Here is a 20696-nt window from a genome sequence, read left to right on the forward strand (position 1 = left end):
GGAACCACCGGTGGATGCATATCTCCCGGGAAATACAGGCTCTGTATGAGTGACAGAAATCATTCCGACATTCTCTTTCTCCTCCTATTTATCTTCCTCTCTTCGTCCTTTGCCTATATTCCTCTCCTCCATCCCTCCCCACGGTTCTCTTTTCACTCACTGAAGCGCTCTCTCTGCCCTTCTCTCTCCTCCACTCTGCCTCCTGTCTTTCTGGCTCTCCCTCTCTTTCTCCCGTTTCACCGCCTCTTTTCTCCCTCTTTCCCAATCTTTATCCGAATCTCTTTATCCTTTATTCTCTGCATCCCTCCTCCGTACCCCTGTTTCCCCACTTCCGTCACGCTTAGCTTCCATCACTCTCCACACTCTCCCCCTTCTCTCACCCCCTCGACTTTCTGTACACTCCCGCTCACCGCTTCTCCGCTGATCTCTCATCTTCCCCTCTGACCCCTTGCTCTCTTTCTCCCCACTCTCGATATTCTCCCAGCACCCGCCACTCTAATCTGTCTCAGCAACGCACTCCCATTTCCGCATTCTCTGTCCTCTCCGCAATTCCTCTCCCTGCTCTCGTTTCCTCTCTTTATCAGCTGTCCACCTGCTGTTTGCTGGTGTCGGTTTGACCGCCTTCTCATCACGGGTTTCCTCCGACAACGGTCGTTTTCAGCTCAGAGACGCAGAGAGTCCTGTACAAGATGGACGAGAGCAAGACCTACGTAAATGTGAAGTTCGGACAAACGGATGCACAGTCTCCTTCCAACGGTGAGTGGGTCAGATAAAAACGGGGGTAGAGAGACCTCAATTCTGTGTTTGATTCCGGGTGTGTGTGATCTGACGGGTGGAGGGAGCCTCACTGACTCTCACTGTTCTGTCCCCAGCTGAACCTGAGGTATCGTACGTGGAACTTAATCTCAGGACCATCTCTGTTCCCCGGTTCCGGACAGGTGGAGGTCAGTTTCATCTCTGTCAGTTTGACTGTATTGAGGTGATGTGTTCATTCCTGTCGGGAGATCTCAGGGAAGGCGCACAATTGACCCTAACGATTAATCAGAGGGAACCCACGAACCCATCACGCTCACTGTTCTGTCCCCAGCTGAAAGGTGGGATAGGCGATGAGGAGGGTGATCTGTTGGAGGATTGGCGCAGAGCCTGCACTCGGGGTAGGGGATTGAAGACAGAACTGGGGAGGGGCAGTATAGAGGGAGCCCTATGGAATAGGATGAAGAGAGAGTGTTGTGGGAGGGGTCAGTAAAGAGCGAATGTCATCGGAAGTGCGGTATGGTGGTTGTACAGCGGGAGGGGTGCTGAGCAGGAGACATTAAGAAAGGAGAACTATGGGGATGGCAAAGAGCAGGAAGCACCGAGGGAGGACTGATGAGGATAGAGGACAGTGGGAGGGGCGCTATATAAAATTAAAACCTCACTCTACTCTTTCTTACCCCAGTCTCTATTCCCTCTCTCCATCTCCTCGCTGCCCTCTTTCTCCTACTACCTCACTAACCCTCTCCCTCTTTTCCCCCGTTATCGCCCGTACCTCGTTCATCCTCTCTCTCCACGATTTCTCACACCTCTCTTCCTCTATTCCCCTTCTGTCTCGACTTTCACCTTACGCCATTCTGCCTTTCTCCATCTTTCAACCCCTACTCTCCCCACCCTTTCCCTCATCTCACTCTTTCTACCGACTCGCCACTTCATTCTCTCTCACTTTTCAAACGCTCTACCGCCCCTCTATCACACCGCCCTCTCCCGCTCTTCCTCTTCCCGCATCCTCTCGCTCCCTGTTATTTCTCTCAATCTATCTCCAGGTCCATCCCCTCTCGCTCCCTCCCCAATTTTCCACTCATTCCCACTCCACACACTTTATTTTTCTCTATCCACCACTCCCCTCTTTCTGCTTCGCGCTCTCTTCGGTTTCTCTTATCCTTCTGTTTTCCCCTCTCTCACTTTCCCTCTCGCACTCTTTGTCTCTTCACCCGTCCACCTTGTCCTCTTTTCTACCTCTCCCCACTTTTTCTCTCTCTCTCACCCCTGTCAATGTTCCTTCACTCATCGTCTGCCATCCATTACTTCACTCTCTCTCTCTCTCTCTCTCTCACACACACACACACACACACACACACTCACACACACACACTCACACACACACACACACTCATATTCTCCGTCTCTCCTCCCCAGTCGGTCTGACCTCCACCTACGCAGAGCTGAACTTTTCGAAAGACGATACCCTCATTGCTGAGTCTGAGGATCACCGCAACGCCTCGCGGCCCGGCGAGCAGCCAATCACTGCACAGATAGGTCAGTGGTCGCTGTATTGACGTCATTCTGGAGAGTCTCACAAGTCATGCCCCCAAGTCTCCACGTTCCTAATGTACCCGAATAGACCACTTCCTCTGGCAGCTCGTTCCATAGATGGTATACCATCTGGGTAAACGAAGAAACATAGAAAATCTACTGCACTATACAGGCCCTTTGGCACACTAGGTTATGCCGAATATGTACCCACCTTAGAAATTACTAGCCCTACCTAAAGCCTTCTATTTTACTATGCTCCATGTATCACTCTAAAAGCCTCTTAAAACACCCTATCGTATTCACCACCACCACCGTTGCCAGCAGTCCACTCCACGCACCCTCCACTCTCTGAGTAAAAAAACTTACCACTGACATCTCCTCTGCAACTACTCCCCAGCACCTTAAAACTGTGTCCTCTTTAGGAACCATTTCAGCCCTGGGGGAAAGCCTCTTACTATCCAAACGATCAATGCCTCTCATCATCTTTTATACTTCTGTCAGCTCTAACTCATACTCCTTCGCTCCAAGGAGAAAAGGCCAAGTTCACTTAACCTATTCTCTTAAGGCATGCTCCCTAACCAGGCAAAATCCTTATAACTTTCCTCTGCACCGTTTCTACGATTTTCCCATCCTTTCTATAGTAAGGCCACCAGAGCTGAGCATAGAACTCCAGATGGGACTTAGCAATGTCCTGTAGAGCTGCAACATTACATCTTGGTTCCTAAATTAACTTCCACGATTGATGAAGGCCATCTTAACCGCAGAGACAACCTGTGCAGATGCTTTGAGCGTCCTAGGGACTCGGACCCCAAGATCCCTCTAATCTTCCACACTGCCAAGTGTCTTACAATGAATATTATATTCTGCCAACATATTTGACCTAGTAAAATGAACCACCGCAAACCTATCTCGGTTGAACTCCATCTGCCACTTCTCAGCCCAGATGTGCATCGCATCAATGTCCCACTGTAACCACTGACAGCCCTCCGAACTATCCACCAAACCTTCAACCTTTGTGTAAACTGCAAATATACTAACCAATTTCTCCACTTCCTCATCCAGGTCATTTATAAAAATCACGATGAGTAAGGATCCCAGAACAGATTCCTGAGTCACAACACTGGTGACCGGCCTCCATGCAAAATATGACTCGTCTACATCCACACTTCGCCTTCTGTGCGCAAGCCGGTTCTCGATCCACAAAGCAACGTCCCATTGGATCCCAAGCTTCTTTACTTTCTCAACAGGCCTTGCATGGGGTACCTTATCAAGTGCCTTGCTGGAAACCATACACAGTACATCTACTGCTTTTCCTTCATCAATATGTTTAGACACATCCTCATAAAATTAAATCAGGCTGGTATCGCACAACCCCCTCTTGACAAAGCCATGCTGACTACTCCTAATCATGTTATAGCTCTCCAAATGTTCAAAAGTCCTGCCTCTCGGGATTCTCTCCATCAACTTAACAACTACTGCGGTACGACTCACTTGAGTATAATTTAACAACATCCTCAACCCTCCAATACTCCGGAACCTCTCCCGTCCCCATTGATCATACAAAGATCATCAGCAGAGGCTCAGCAATCTCCTCCATCGCCTTCCACAGTAATTTGAGGTACATGCCATCCGGTCCCGGCGACTTATTCAACTTGATCCTTTCCAAAATCACCAGCACATCCGGATTCTTAATATCTAAGTGCTCAAGCTTTTCAGTCTGCTGCTACTGTCAAGAAGATTATTTTCCATAGTGAATACTGAAGCGAAGTGGTCAAGAAGTACCTTCGCTATTACCTCCGCTTCCACCCACAGTTTCCCCACTATCTCATTTGATAGGTCCTATTCTTTCACGGCTTATCCTCTTACTCTTTTCATACTTGTACAATCCCTTGGGGAGCTCCTTAATCTTACCCGCCAAGGTTTTACATGGTCCCTTCTGGCTCTCCGAAATTCCCTTTTAAGTTCTTTCTTGTTAGACGTACAATCCTCTAGATCTCTAATATTGTCTGGCTCTCGGACCCTTTTGCAAGCTGTTTCTTTTCTTCTTGACTAGATTTATTACAGCCTTTGTACACCACTGTTCCTCTAACTTACCATATCTTCTCAGTCTCATTGGAATGTACCTATGCAGAACTCCACACAAATATCCTCTAATCATTTGCAGATTTCATCCGTACTTTTTACTGATATCATCTGTTTCTTATTTAAGCTTCCAATTTCCTGCCTGATAGCCTCATAACTCCCCTACTCCAATTAAACGTTTTTCTAACTTGTCTGCTCCTATCTCTCTTCAGTGCCGTTGTATAGGTGATAGAATTATGATCACTCTCTGAAATATGCTCTCCAACTGAGATTTCTGACACATGGCCAGGTTGATTCCCCAATGACAAATCAAGTACAGCCTCTTCTCTTGTAGATTTATCTATCTTCCTGAACAGTGCTAACAAACTCCACCTCATCTAAACCCCTTGTTGTAGGGAGATGCCAATCGATACTTAGGAAAGTAAAATCTCCCATCGCGTCAATTTTGTTATGAAACATTTCCAGGATCTGTTTCCATATCTGCTCCTCAATATCCCTGTTACACTTGGGCGGCCTATAAAATAAAACTGTAAATTTATTGACCCCTTCCAGTTCCTAACCTCCACAAACAGAGACTCATTAGACAATCCCACCATAGCGTCCACCTTTTCTGCAGCCGATGATACACAGATATGTGGAGGAGCGAGTAGTGTTGAGGAAATAGAGAGACTTCGGTAGTTCAGTAAAATGGACAAAGAAGTGGCGAATGAAATACAATCTTAGAAAGTGTATGATCATGCACTTTGGTGGATGAAATAATTCAATGGACTATTATTAAGATGTAGAGAAAATTCTAAATGCAGAGATGCAAAGGTACTTGGGAGAATTTGTGCAAGGTACCCTGAAGGTTAATCTCCAGGTTAGGTTGGTGGTGAAGAAAGCGAATGAAATGTTAACATTCAGTTCTAGATGTACAGAATATAAGAGCAGGGATGTGTTTATGAGGCACCATAATGCACTCATTAGACCACACATAGATTTTTTTTGCAGTTTTAATCTCCATATTTATACTGATATTACAGTCAATAGCCAATAGATGCAGGAGTAGGTCATTCGGCCACTGGAGCCAGAACCACCATTCAATGTGATCATGTTTGATCATTCGCAATCAGTACCCCGCTCCTGCTTTCTCCCCAAATCCCTTGACTCCGCTATCTTTAAGAGCTCTATCTAACTCTTTCTTGAATGGATCCAGAGGATTGGCCTCCACTGCTTCCGAGGGAGAGCATTCCATATATCCTCAGCTCGCTGGGTGAAAGTGTTTTTCCTCAACTCCGTTCAAAATGGTTTACCCCTTATTCTTAAACTGTGGCCTCAGGTTCTGGGCTCCCCAAAGATCGGGAACATGTTTCCTGCCTCTAACCTGTCCAATCCCTTAATAATCTTATAAGCCTCAATCATATCCCCTCTCATTCTTCTAAATTCCAGTGTATACAAGCCCTGTCGCTCCAATCTTTCAACATATGACAGTCCCGCCACCCCGGGTATTTACTTCATGAACGTACGCTGCACTCCCTGAATATCAAAAATGTCCTTCCTCAAATTTGGAGACCAAAACTGAACACAATGCTCCAGCTGTGGACTCACCAGGGCCCTGTATAACTGCAGAAGGATCTCTTTGCTCCGATACTCTACTCTCCTTGATATGAAGGTTAACGTGCCATAAGCTTCCTTCACTGCCTGGTGTACCTGCATGTTTACTTTCAGTGATTTATGTACAAAAACACCCAGATCTCGTTGTACTTCCCCTTTTCCTAACTTGACACCATTCAGATATTAATCTCCCTTCCTATTCTTGCCACCAAAGTGGATAACCTCACATTTATGCACATGAAACTGTATTTGCCATGCGTCTGCCCGCTCAGCCAACCTGACCAAGTCACTCTGCAATCTCCTATCATCCTCCCCATCTTTCACACCGCCACCAGCTTTGTGTCTGCTAATTCGCTGATGGTACGTTTAATCCCTTCATCTAAATCATTAATGCATATTGTAAAAAGTTGCTCTCCAAGCACCGAGCCTTTCGGTACCCCTTGAGTCACTACCTGCCATTCTCAAAAGCACTCGTTTATCAGTACTCTTCGTTTCCTGTCTGCCAACCAATTTTATATCCATGTTAGTACCCTACCCCCAATACCATGTGCTCTAATTTTGCCCCCTAATCTCCTATGTGGGGCCTTATCAAAGGCTTTCTGAAAGTGCAGGTACACTACATCCACCGGCTGTCACTTGACCATTTTCATAATTACATCCTCAAAAAATAGCCGAAGATTATTCAAGCATGATTTCTCCTTATTTCCATTAGCGAGGGTTCAGAGAAGATTAACGAGAATAATTCCAGGAACGAAAGGGTTACCGCATGAAGAATGTCTGGCAGCTCTTGTGCTGTGTTCCCTGGAGTTCAGGAGAATGAGCGAGGATCTCATATAAAATCCTAAATGTTAAAATTCCTGCACACACTAGATATGGAACTGTTACTTTCTGTGGTAAGGGATTCCAGGACAAGAGGACACAACTTCAGGATTGAAGGTCGTACGTTTAAAAATGAGAGGCAGAGAAATTACTTTAGTCAGAGGGAGGTAAATCTGTGGAATTTGTTACCACGAGCAGCTGCGGAAGCCAAGTCACTGGGTGCATTTAAGGCAGAGAGAGGTAGGTTCTTGACGAGGCGGCGTTTCAAAGGGTATAGGAAGAAGGCAGAGGAGTGGGGATGACTAGTATTAGATCAGGCCACGATTGAATGGCGGACCAGATTCGATGGCCCGAATGGCCTACTTCTGCCACTATATCTTATGGTTGTATGGTCGTCTTCTCTCTCCACAGCTGCGGATGAACAGCAGTCGAAAATGAAGATCGGAAACAGACCGCACCGTCTGATCTGCCTACTCTGCCTAGTCACAGCCGCCCTCATCGTGATAGTGACTGGTCTCTCGATCCATGGTGAGTGGAACGGTCTCCCGGTGGAGTCAGACCCTAAATATTGACACCCACGCGCCCCTCACTGTAACACAGTTTAAAACGCATCACCAAAACATGGACACACTCGAACCGTAATAAAAACACGGCCTTTACCGTAACATAATCAAGACTCGTCCTGACCACCATAACATTCACCATAACATCAACAATGTTGTTGCCGTAGCACGGTCACGACCTTCAACGAGACAGAGATACAGTCCTGACCGCGACACTGACACAAACATCGCTGTGACACACACGTGGCTTTCACACTGACAGCAACGCACCCCTCACTGTAATATCGGCAAGCCCCTGCCCGTGTCACTGATAAACTCCTCAAGACGACACCGAAACACACCTCACATGACACCGACACGCTCTTTACCGTGACACTGAGGTACCGTACACCGAGACACCTTCACGCTCTTCAGCGTGATCCGCTCTGCACCGCATCGTGACAAAGACTCACACGTCACTGTAATACCCCTTACCGAGACAGTATCACCCCTTAACATAACACCGATGCACCGCTCACTGAGGCAATTACCCTCACCTCACCCGAACACAGGCAAAGAATGATACTGACTTAGTACGGTCGGTGACAGCGACACACACCTCAGCGTGACCCTCTCACACACACCGTGGTCATGACATGTCTCTCACGGTGACGCAGACATACACCGCTCTGAGAGCACAGCGCGCCCCACACAGATACTTCACCCACCGTGACACCACAAGGTCCCTCATCCTGACATATACTTCGCCTTGACATCGAGATACACTTCACTGTGACCTGGTCACCTCCCGCCGGGGCACAAAAACTCCTATCACAGCGACATCGACACGCCACTCAGAGCAACTCGGACATGCCCCGCTCGATAGTAACGCAGACCCCGATAGTAACAACAACAAAACCTTTAGCGGGGCATTGATATACCCCTCAGCGTGACTCAGACTCGCCCCACAAGGTGGCGCCAACGCCTCTCACTGTGCCACAAGCACATCCATCACTGTGACACCCTTCACCGTGACACTGACGCAACACTCTCTGTTAACCGTTCGGTATTAAATGGTAATCTTTTGGAAGAGGACAACGAGGCTTTGAGAGGCAGTGCGGCGGCGGCCATTTTTAAATTGTCCAATAGCGTCTCAGATAGGAGTTCTGAGAGGCGGGACTGCGCAGGCGCGTGAGGAGGCCTGGGAAAGAGGGAAGATATAAAAAAGGAGAGACTTAGTGAGGTAGTTCTCTTTTGGAAGAGGACAGCGAGGCTTTGAGAGGAAATGCGGCGGCGGCCATTTTCAAATTGTCCAACTGCGTCTGCGATCGGAGTTCTGAGAGGCGGGACTGCGCAGGCGCGTGAGGAGGCATGGGAAGGAGGGAAGATATAAAAAGAACGCAGCCTTAAGAAGCGGGCAGCTTCGTTTGCTGGCAGCGGAGTGTGCCGGGAGCAGAGTGTAGGGCTTGGGCTCAGGGGGCATAGGCTGATGAGGGCAGAGTAGGCTTATCTTTTAGTTCTTGTTATTTTTCAGTTATTTGGGAAGTATGAGTGTGAGGGCAGCTTGTTGTTCTCGGTGTCGGATATCGAGGTCCTGGAGTCTCCGAGCCGCCCGGACGTCCACATCTGCGCCAGTTACACCGAACTGCAGCTCCTGAAGGGCCGAGTTAGGGAACTGGAGCTGCAGCTCGATGACATCGCCTGGTCAGGGAGAGTGAGGAGGTGATTGAGAGGAGTTACAGGCAAGTGGTCAGTCCGGGGCCGCGGGAGGCAGATAGGTGGGTCACGGTCAGGAAGGGGAAGAGGCAGGTACTAGAGAGTACCCCAGTGGCTGTACCCCTTGACAATAAGGACTCATGTTTGAGTTCTGTTGGGGGGGGGGGGCAGCCTTCCTGTTGGAAATGACAGCGGCCGGGTCTCCGGCACAGAGGACGGCCCTGTAGCTCAGAAGGGTAGTGATAGAAGAAAGTGGACCATAGTAATAGGGGACTCGATAGTCAGGGGTTCAGACAGGCGGTTCTGTGGAGGTGAACGGGAGTCCCGGATGGTAATTTGCCTACCTGGTGCCAGGGTTCGGGACGTTTCTGATCGCGTCCAAGATATCCTGAAGTGGGAGGGTGAGGAGCCAGAGGTCGTGGTACATGTAGGTACCAATGACATAGGTAGGAAAGGGGAAGAGATCCTGGAATGAGAGTATAGGGAGTTAGGAAGGCCGTTAAGAAAATGGTCCGCAAAGGTAGTAATCTCGGGAATACTGCCTGTGCCACGCGACAGTGAGAGTGGGAATAGAATTAGGTGGAGGATGAATGCGTGGATGTGGGATTGGAGCAGGGGGCAAGGACTCAAGTTTCTGGTTCATTGGGACCTCTTCTGGGGCAGGCATGATCTGTTCAAGAAGTACGGATTACACTTGAATCCTGGGGGGACCAATATCCTAGCGGGGAGGTTGCCAGGGCTACAGGGCAGAGTATAATCTAGTAAGATGGGGGGGGGGGGGCGGGAATCAATTTGAGGAAACCATGAGAGAGGAGATTAGTTCACCAGTAGAGCAAGTAAATAGACATTGTGTGAGGGAGGAAAGGCAGGCGATCGAGAAGGGATGCGCTCAGCCCGAAGCTGTAGGGGAGAAGAAAGAAATGGATAATACATTTGAATGCATTGTTAGGGATGAAAAGAGAGGAGAGGGTGGAGAGTGGCTTAAATGTATCTATTTTAATGCTAGGAGCATTGTAAGAAAGGTGGATGAGTTTAATGCGTGGATTGATACCTGGAATTATGATGTTGTAGCTATTAGTGAAACATGGTTGCAGGAAGGGTGTGATTGGCAACTAAATATTCCTGGATTTAGTTGCTTCAGGTGTGATAGAGTAGGAGGGGCCAGATGAGGAGGTGTTACTTTGCTTGTCCGAGAAAATCTTATGGCGGTGCTTTGGAAGGATAGATTAGAGAGCTCCTCTAGGGAGGCTATTTGGGAAGAATTGAGGAATTGGGTGTAGTAGCACTGATAGGAGTGTATTATAGGCCACCTAATGGGGAGCATGAGTTGGAAGAGCAAATGCGTAAGGAGATAGCAGATATTTGTACCAAACACAAGTTGGTGATTGAGGGAGATTTTAATTTTCCACACGTAGACTGGGAAGCTCATTCTGTAAAAGGCCTGGATGGTTTTGAGTTTGTGAAATGTGTGCAGGATAGTTTTTTTGCAACAATGCATATAAGTACCGACTAGAGATGGGCCAGTGTTGGATCTCCTGTTAGGGAATGCGATAGGTAAGCTGACAGATGTATGTGTTGGGGAGCAATTCGGGTCCAGTGATCAGAATAGCATTAGCTTCAATATAATTATGGAGAAGGACACGACAGGACCTAGAGTTGAGATTTTTGATTGGAGAAAGGCTAACTTTGAGGAGATGCGAAGAGATTTAGAGAGAGTGGATTGGGTCAAGTTGTTTTTTGGGAAGGATGCAATGGAGAAATGGAGATCATTTAAGGGTGAAATTATGAGGGTACAGAATCTTTATGTTCCTTTTAGGTTGAAAGGAAAGGCTAAAGGTTTGTAAGCACCATGGCTTTCAAGGGATATTAGAAATTTGGTTCGGAAAAAGAGGGATGTCTACAATAGATATAGGCAGCATGGAGTAAAGGAATTGCTCGAGGAATATAAAGAATGTAAAAGGAATCTTAAGAAAGAGATTAGAAAAGCTAAAAAAAGATACGAGGTTGGTTTGGCAAATAAGCTGAAAGTAAATCCGAAAGGATTCTGCAGTTATATTAAAAAGCAAGAGGATAGTGAGGGATAAAATTGGCCCCTTAGAGAATCAAATTGGTCAGCTATGTGTGGAGCCGAGGGAGATGGGAGAGATTTGGAACGATTTCTTCTCTTCGGTTTTCACTCAGGAGAAGGATATTGAATTGTGTAAGGTGTGGGAAACAAGTAATGAAGTTATAGATCCTATGACAATTAAAGAGGTGGAATACTGGCGCATTTAAGAAATTTAAAAGTGGATACATCTCCGGGTCCTTACAGGATATTCCCCAGGACCTTGAGGGAAGTTTGTGTAGAAATAGCAGGAGCTCTGACGGAGATCTTTAAGATGTCATTAGAAACGGGGATTGTGCCGGAGGATTGGTGTATTGCTCATGTGGTTCCATTGTTTAAAAAGGGTTCTAGAAGTAAGTCTCGCAATTATAGACCTGTCAGTTTGACATCAGTGGTGGGTAAATTAATGGCAAGTATTCTTAGAGATAGTATTAATAATTATATGGATAGAAAGGATCTGATTAGGAGTAGCCAGCATGGATTTGTGCGTGGAAGGTCATGTTTGACAAATCTTATTGAATTTTTTGAAGAAGTTACGTGGAAGGTTGACGAGGGTAAGGCAGTGGGTGTAGTATGTATGGACTTCAGCAAAGCCTTTGACAAAGTTCCACATGGATGGTTAGTTAAGATGGTTCAGTCTTTAGGTATTAATGCTGGAGTAATAAAATGGATTCAACAGTGGCTAGATGGGAGATGCCAGAGATAGTGGTGGATAAGTGTTTATCGGGATGGAGGCCGGTGACTAACGGGGTGCCTCAGGGATCCGTTTTGGGCCCAATGATGTTTGTAATATACATAAATGATCTGGATGATGGGGTGGTAAATTGGTTTAGTAAATATGCCGATGATACTAAGGTAGGAGGTGTTGTGGATAATGAAGTTGGTTTTCAAAGCTTGCAGGGAGATTTATGCCGGTTGGAAGAATGGGCTGAACGTTGGCAGATGGATTTCAATGCTGAGAAGTGTGAGGTTCTACATTTTGGCAGGAATAATCCAAATAGAACATACAGGGTAAATGGTAGGGCATTGAGGAATGCAGTGGAACAGAGAGATCTAGGAATAACAGTGCATAGTTCCCTGAAGGTGGAGTCTCATGTAGATAGGGTGGTGAAGAAGGCTTTTGGAACGCTGGCCTTTATAGATCAGAGCATTGAGTACAGACGTTGGGATGTAATGTTAAAATTGTACAAGGCTTTGGTAAGGCCAAATTTAGATTATTGTGTGCAGTTATGGTCACCGAATTATAGGAAAGATATCAATAAATTAGAGAGAGTGCAGAGACGATTTACTAGGATGTTACCTGTGTTTCAGCACTTAAGTTACAGAGAAAGGTTGAACAAGTTAGGCCTCTATTAATTGGAGCACAGAAGGTTGAGGGGGGATTTGATTGATGTATTTAAAATTTTGAGAGGGATAGATGGAGTTGACATGAATAGGCTGTTTCCACTGAGAGTAGGGGAGATTAAAACGAGAGGACATGATTTGAGAGTTAGGGGGCAGAAGTTTAAGGGAAACACGAGGGGATATTTATTTACTCAGAGAGTGATAGCTGTGCGGAATGAGCTTCTTGTAGAAGTAGTAGAGGCCAGTTCAGTTGTGTCATTTAAGGTAAAATTGGATAGGTATCTGGACAGGAAAGGAGGGGAGGGTTCTGGGCTGAGTGCGGGTAGTTGGGACTTGGTGAGATTAATAGTTCGGCACGGACTAGGAGGGCCGAGATGGCCTGTTTCCGTGCTGTGATTGTTATATAGTTATATGGTTATATGGTACCGTGACGCTGAATCACGTATCACAGTAAACACTAAACATCCCTCACCATCTCTCTCAGTGTCACAGATTCATCAATCTAAGGTCACTTCTGACCGAGACTACCATGAGTTAAAATCAACCCTTCAATCCATGCTCTCCGCACTCAACTGTAATCGGTCCACTCTCCGTAACCAGTTCACTGAGATGGAAACGAAGTACAGATCTGTCAATGAGACCAAAGCTCAAATCTGTGAATTTTTGACCAGCAGAAGAGGTGAGGCATCATCCCCCTCTTTCACCCGCTCCTCATCACAGGGCAGGCATGGAGAGAGGAGGCGTCACTCTGTGCTTGACATCGGAAGTGTATGGTGATGGATTGGTGGGTGATTCACTCTGTGTTTGACCCCGTAAGTGTGTGATGGGGCTGCGTGGAGGAAGTTTCACACTGTCACTGAATCCAGGAGAGTGTGATGGGACGTTGTGGAGGTGGATTTACTCTGTGTCTGAACACGAGATTGTGAGACGTAACATTACAGCTTCACTCGATGTCTCACTCCGGGAATGTCTGATGGGACAGTATGGATCCAGCGTCACTGTGTCTGACCCCGGGACTGTGTGATTGGACGGTGTGGGGGGTGTCTTTTCTCGTTTTCTGACCCCTGTCCGATTTGATGCTACCGTGCAGAAGGAGCATCTGTGTTACTGTGTCTGACCAATGGAGTATGCGGCGGGATGGTGCAGAGAGTGTTTCATTTCGAATTTGATCACGAGAGGTGTGTTGGGGAAGTGTTGATGGAGGCTAACTCTGTGTTTTTTCCGCAGCATTGTGTGATGGGACAGGGTGCAGGGAGCTTCACTCCATGTTTGACCAAAGGAGTGTCTGATAGTGTGGTGGAGAGAAAGCTTCATTCTGTGTCTGACCCCGGTCGTGTGTGTTGGAACAGTTGGGAAGAAGCATCACTGTGTCTGACACCGGGAGAGTATGATAAGACCATGAGACAAGAGCTTCATTCTTCGTCTGTCCCCGAGAGTGTGTGACGGGACATTCTGTGCGGAACCCAAATTTGTGTACTTTCATTGCGAGTATGATCCCAGAAGTTTTGGATGGGACGGTGTGAAGGGAGATTGTCTCTGTCTGATCCTGGGAGTGTGTGATTGGATGATGTGGAGGGAGATTCACTCTGTGTCTAACCCCGGAAGTGTGTGATTGGATGGTTTGGAGGGAGATTCACTCTGTTTCTGATAACTGGATTGTGTGTTGAGAAAGTCTGGTGGGAGATTAACACTGTGTCCAAGCCCAGGATTGTGTGATGGGACGATGTGGAGGAAGTTTCACTTTGTACCTGACCCCGAGAGTGTGACGGGACGGTGTGCAGAGATTGTATTCTATGTCTGTCTTCCGGTGGATGTAGGCGATTGACTTTTACTTGTTCGGAATTTTCAAGGGACTTTTGAGGATGGTATTTCATTCTGTATTTGACCAGTTGTGTGTGATGGGCCGGTGAGGAGGGATCCTCTTTCTGTGTCTGACACGCAGCGGATGTAATGGACAGTATGCAGGGAGATTCACTGCTCCTTGTTCCTAACTTTCAGAGCAAACGTTTTCCCAGGAATGGATCAGAAATGAAGACGGGTGTTATTTTATATCCACGTTTAAATATTACTACAAAGAGGCGAAAGAGTATTGTTTGAGCACTGATTCTAAACTTCTTGAAATAAATTCAGCGGAAGAAGAGGTACGTGTCATGATCGACGGAAGATTTATCCACACCAGAGTGAAGCTCCCTCCACACCGTTTGATCACACACTTCCAGGGTCAGGCACAAGGTGAAGCTCCCCCCTTCTAGTCCCAGCACACACTTCCAGTGCCAGAAATGGAGAGAATTTCCTCCACACTATCCTATCACACATTTCCTGGATCAGACACAGAATGAAGCTCCCTCCACACCGTCACATTACACACTCCCGTGGTAGGACACAAAGCGCTCCCTCCATACCGTCTCATCACACACTCCCGGGCGTCAGACACAGAGTGAGGCCCTCCACACCGTACCATGATTTTCTCCTGTTGTGAGACACAGAATTAAGCTCCTTTAACACCATCTCTTCACACTCTCCTGGAGTCGGACATAAAGGTACTCTCCTTAAATTTTGCTCGAATTCAATCATTAATGATAGCAATTTAATTTCACAGATTTTTATTAGCAAAGCTGTCCACGACCAAGGCATTTCATATTGGATTGGAAAATGCAAAGACGGGTGAGATTTGGGGTCTTGCAAGTTTCTGAGAAGAAAGTGGGCCGTCGAATTGATACAGGTTGCGAGAGGCGAGTGGGCAGTGGATTTATTTTGGGGACTGGCACAGGCTGCGGGAATTTTGTGTGCAGTGGGATTAGTTTGTGGTCAGACATGGTTGGCTAAAGGGAATGTGCATTGGCATGAGTTTGGAGACTGACAAGGTCTGTAGGGAGAAAATGGGGAATCGGGGCATTTTATTTTTTTAAGACAAAATCAAACCTGCCTCTGCAATCTACTGGAAACTTGTTCCACACAGCTACCACTCTCTGAGTAAAGAACTTTCCCCTTGTGTTGCCCCTAAACTTTTGCCTATTAACTCTCAACTCATGTCGATTTGTTTGAATCTCCCTTACTCTCAGTAGTAAAAGCCTATCTGCGTTAAATATACCTATTCCCCTTGTAATCTTAAATCCCTCTGTCAATTCCCCCCTCAACCTTCTACTCTCCAAAGAATAAAGAGCTAACTTGTTCAACCTTTCCCGGTAAAATACGTGCTGAAACATTGGTTACGTTCCAGAAATCTCGTCGGTACTCTATTTATTTTTTGACATCTTTCCCATAATTCTCTGACAGAGCAGTACACAGAACTCCAAATTTGCCCTCACCAATGCCTTGTACAATTTTAACATTACATCCCAACTCTGATACCCATTGCATGATTTATAAAGGCCAGCATACCAAAAGTTTTCTTCACCATCCTATCCACATGAGATTCCACCTTCAGGCAACTGTGCACCATTATTCCTAGATCACTCGGTTCTACAGCATTCTTGAGTGCCCTACCATTTACCATGTATGTCCTATTTTGATGAGTCCTATCGAAAAGTAGCACCTCACGCTTATCAGCATTAAACTCCATTTGCCATCTTCCAGCTGGCCTAAATCACTCTGAAAGCTTTGAAAACATACTTCATTATCCACAACGACACCTATCTTAGCAACATCTGCATATTTACTAATCCAATTTACTACCCCACCATCCAGATCGTTAATAGATATGAAGAACAGCATTGGATCCAGCACAGATCCCTGAGGGACACCACTAGTCACCGGCCTCCAACCTGACAAACAGTTATCCACCGCTGCTCTCTGGCATCTCCCAACCAACCACTATTGAATCCATTTTACTATTTCAATATAAATACTTAACTATTTAACCTTTCTAACTGTCCTTCCGTCAAGGGCCTTGTCAAAGGCCTTACTGAAGTCCATGTAGACAAAATCAACTGCTTTACCATCGTCAGCTTCCTAGAAACCTCTTCAGAAACCTCAATAAGAAATAGTAAACATGACGTTCCACGCACGAATCCATGTTGACTGCACCTAATCAGACACTGTCTATCCAGATAATTATATATACCATGTCCAAGAATAGACAAGAGACAATAGACAATAGGTGCAGAAGTAGACCATTCGGCCCCTCGAGTCTGCACCGCCATTCTGAGATCATGGCTAATAATTCACTATCAATACCCTGTCCATGCCTTGTCCCCATAGTCCCTGCCTTGTCCCCATTATCTTACCCACCACTGACGTCAAACCGACAGGCCTATACTAGCTAGGTTTCCTCTTATAACTCGTTTTAAACAGCGGAACCACATGAGTAATACACCAATCCTCTGGCAGCATCCCCGTTCCTAATGACATTTTAAATATTACCGTCAGAGGCCCAGTTATTGTTCCAATCCACTCCTAAATCCTTTCGCATCTCCTCAAAGTTAGCCTATCTCCAATCAAAAATCTCAGCTCTGGGTCCAGTCCTATCCTTCTCCATAACTAAATTTAAAATAATGGTATTGTGACTTTTGGACCCGAAGTGATCTCCAAATCATACCTCCGTCACCTGATATATCTCATTCCCGAACAGCAGATCCGACACTGCCCCTTCTCTGGTTGGTACCTCTATGTATTACTGCAAAAAAAGCTATACTGCACACATTATACAACTCCAAACCATCCAGCCCTTTTTCAGAATGTGTTTCCCTTTCTATATGTGGAAAATTAAAATCTCCCACAATCACATCCTGGGTGCTTACTACAAGTATCTGCTATCTCCTAACCAATTTGCTCCTCCAATTCTCGGTCCCCGTTAGGTGGTATAGAATTGTTACTACACCTTTCCCATTCCTCAAATCCACCCAGATAGCCTCCCTAGACGAGGCCTCTAATCTATCCTGCTTAACCACAGCTGTAATATTTTCTCTGACAAGCAATGCAACACCTCCGATTCAATCACACCTGAAGCAGCGAAATCCACGAATATTTAGTTGCCAATCACACCCCTCCTGAAACAATGTTTCACTAATTGCTACAACATCATATTTCCAGGTATCCATCCATGCTCTAAGCTCATCCACCTTTCATACAATGCTCCGAGCATTAAAATAGATGCATTTAAAAAACTCTCCTTTTAAAAAACCTCTTCCTCTCTGTTTATCCTTAACGTCTCAAACAACTGTGTTATCATTTTCTTCCTTCTCCCCTACATCTTCGGTCTGAGTGCTCCCCTTCTCTGTCACCTACCTATCCTCCCTCACACAGTGTCTACAAGCTTTCTTTATTTGTGACCTAATCTCCTCTCTCCTAGTCTCTGCAAATTGATTCCCACCCTCCAACCATTCTAGTTTAAAATCTCCCCAGTAGCCTTAGCAAATCTCCCGGCCAGGATATTTGTCCCCCTGGATTCAAATGTAACCCATCCTTTTTGTACAGGTCGCACCTGCCCTAAAAGCGGTCCCAGTGATTCAGAAAGTTGAACTCTTGACCACTGCTCCAATCCTTCAGCCAGGAATTTATTCTCCACCTCATTCCATTCCTTCTCTCACTGTCACGTGGCACAGGCACTCCCTTCCTAGCTCCCTATATTCTCCGTGCAGGAACTCTTCCCTTGTCCTATCTATGTCATTGTTACCTATATGTACCACGACCTCTGGCTCCTCACACTCCCAAATCTGGATATCATGGACGCGATCCGAAACATCCCCGACCCTGGCATCAGGGAGGCAAACTACCATCCGGGTCTCCTGACTGCGTCCACAGAATCGCCCATCTGTCCACTTAACTATCGAGTCCCCGATTACTGCTGCCTTCCTCTTCCTTTCCCTCCCTTTCCCTAGGCTTCTGAGCTACAGGGCCGGACTCTGTGCCGGTGGCACGGCCACTGTCGTTACCCCCAGGTAGGTTGCCCCCCCCCAACAGTACTCAATCAGGAATACTTATTGTCAAGGGGTACAGCCACTGGTGTACTCTCTAGTACTTGACTCCTCCCCTTGCCTCTCCAAACCGTGACCCACCTGTCTGCCTCCCGTGGCCCTGGTGTGACCACCTGCCTGTAACACATCTCTATCATCTTCTCCCTCTCACTGACCAGACGAAGGTCATGAATCTACAGATCCAGTTCCCTATCACAGTCGCTTAGGATCTGCTGCTCTGCGCACCTGGAGCAGATGTACACGTCCCGGAGACAAGGAGTCTCCAAGACCTCGCACATCCGACACCGAGAACAATAATCTGCCCTCACACTCGGAATCAACCGTTTCCTCAAATAACAGTAACAATTAAAAGCTAATTCTACCTTCCCTCGCCAGAATCCACCTGAGCCCTTTGAGCCAAAGCCCTTTCGCTTTCACTCTGCTCCCGGCTCACTCCGCTGCCAGCAAAACGACGCTGCCCGCTGCATAAGGCTGTTTTCTATTTAAATATCGGTCGCTTCAATGCCCAACGTCACACGTCTGAGCAATCCTGCCTCTCTTAACCGCGATCAGAAGCAGAAAAAATCAAAATGGCTCCCGCCGCACACCCGCTCTGATACTCAGAATTCCATCTCCAAATGTGGAATCTGACATGGTCGGAGGGACGAGAGTGAGAAGTGCGAGTCTTTAGGTGGTTGGCACATATCTTTAGGGAGAAGGCTAGGCATTGGGAATATTGTGGGGACTCGCACGGGGCCTTGAGGTGAGGGAACAGCTATGGAGCTCTTTTGGGATCTGACCCAGGTTGTCGGAGAGAGAGAGGTAATGGAAGCACTTTGGGGCCTGGCACATGTCTGTGGGGAGAGATTGAGGGATGGGTGTACTTTGGGAACAGACACAGATCTGCGGGGAGAAAATGTTTCCGTGGGAGCACTATGGGTACAGAGAGACGTCCGTCCGGAGAGCATGGGAAGCAGGAGATGTTTTGTTGACTGACACAGGTCTCTAAGAAGAGGGTTGAGGAGTGGGATTATTTCGGGGACAGGCACGGGAGAGTGGGGAGAGAGTCAGGCTGTGAGTATAGTTTGGACTGACACTGATCTGTGGGATGGGAGTACTTAGGCTCAAAGGATAGGCCTATGGGGAGATAGTAAAGCAGTGAAAGCATTTCGAGGACTGACATGGGGCCTTGGGGGGACTGGCGCTGTGGGAATATTTTGTGGATTGACACGGGCATGTGAGAAGCAGGTTTGGTACTCTTATTATTCTGGTCTCTGACACCGATCTATAGGTAGAGAGTGGGGCAAGGGATTACTTTGGTGACTGACACAGGGGTGCAGGGAGAGAGTGGGTCAGTGGGAGTATTCTGCAGACTGACACAGGGCTGTGTTTGGAAAGTGGGGTTGTGGGAGATGTTGTGGTGCTACAGGTCAAAGGCGAGGGAGGGTATCTGTGGTTTTGGGGACTGACTGCTGGAGGTGCGTTGAAATTGTTTACCCCTCTTTGACAGAGAAGTGGCTTCGAATGCCTTGGGCCGGATTAACGGTGGAGATTTTGAATGCGGTAAATGTACACCGTACAGTGAGAATAAACCTTGCGATCAGGTTCGTACCCGCTTCATCTGTGAGAAGTCTGCACCTTTGTGCCCGGATATTTCTGAAAAGATCCAGGGTCTCTGTCACCAACCAGTGGGACCGAGTTAAATATAATGATAAAACCCTCTTTCTCCTCCATTTCTCTTAACCACTCTCACTACCCTTTCCGCGCCGCTGCCCCTCACACTTACCATATCCTGCTCTTTCCTTCTATCACAATCTTAGTCACCATCTTACCCTCTCTGTATCCTCGTCCGTCTAAAGACTCCCCCTCAGCCTTCTCCACTCCCGCTTCCTCTGTTTCATCCCCGTTTTCTTCACCCTGGTTTCTTGCCTCCCTCTCCCCCAATTCCGGCTTCCGTTCCCGGTCTCTCCCTAGATTCTCTCCTCCGTCTGTACCCATCTCCCCATTCCCATTGTGTCTCTTTTGTCTACCCAAACTCGCTCCACGCTTCTATCTTTAGCTACTCTCGCCTCAATCATGTGCGTTAATGTTCTCGATACCCCAGTGCGAGGGAAATAGAGAGCGCGCATTCGCCGTATCTGTGTCCCCCGTGACTTTGTACACCTCTGTAAGGTCACCGAAAAAAGTCACAGAATTCCCAACCTCGCTCCATATCTCAGTCCCTCCTCTCCCGGTAGCATCCTCGGAAATCTCCCAGTGCAATCATTCCAGTTCGTTGAGATTTCTCTTAGAGCAAGGCAAGCAGAACTGAAC

General features: G+C 47.0%; 1 protein-coding gene across 1 annotated transcript; it reads left to right on the top strand.

Moving 5' to 3' along the window:
* Positions 1-689: 689 nt before the first annotated feature.
* Positions 690-19946, top strand: LOC132387139 (oxidized low-density lipoprotein receptor 1-like; the record flags this gene model as incomplete). Its single annotated transcript, XM_059959488.1, has 8 exons — positions 690-756; positions 873-944; positions 2173-2292; positions 7195-7311; positions 12974-13168; positions 14488-14630; positions 15089-15153; positions 19894-19946. Coding segments are annotated over exons 1-8 (832 nt in total), but the record flags the coding sequence as incomplete, so codon positions are not given.
* Between the last annotated feature and the right edge of the window lie 750 nt (positions 19947-20696).

The sequence above is a fragment of the Hypanus sabinus genome, unplaced genomic scaffold (genome assembly GCF_030144855.1).
Source record: "Hypanus sabinus isolate sHypSab1 unplaced genomic scaffold, sHypSab1.hap1 scaffold_1552, whole genome shotgun sequence".
Taxonomy (NCBI): Eukaryota; Metazoa; Chordata; class Chondrichthyes; order Myliobatiformes; family Dasyatidae; genus Hypanus; species Hypanus sabinus.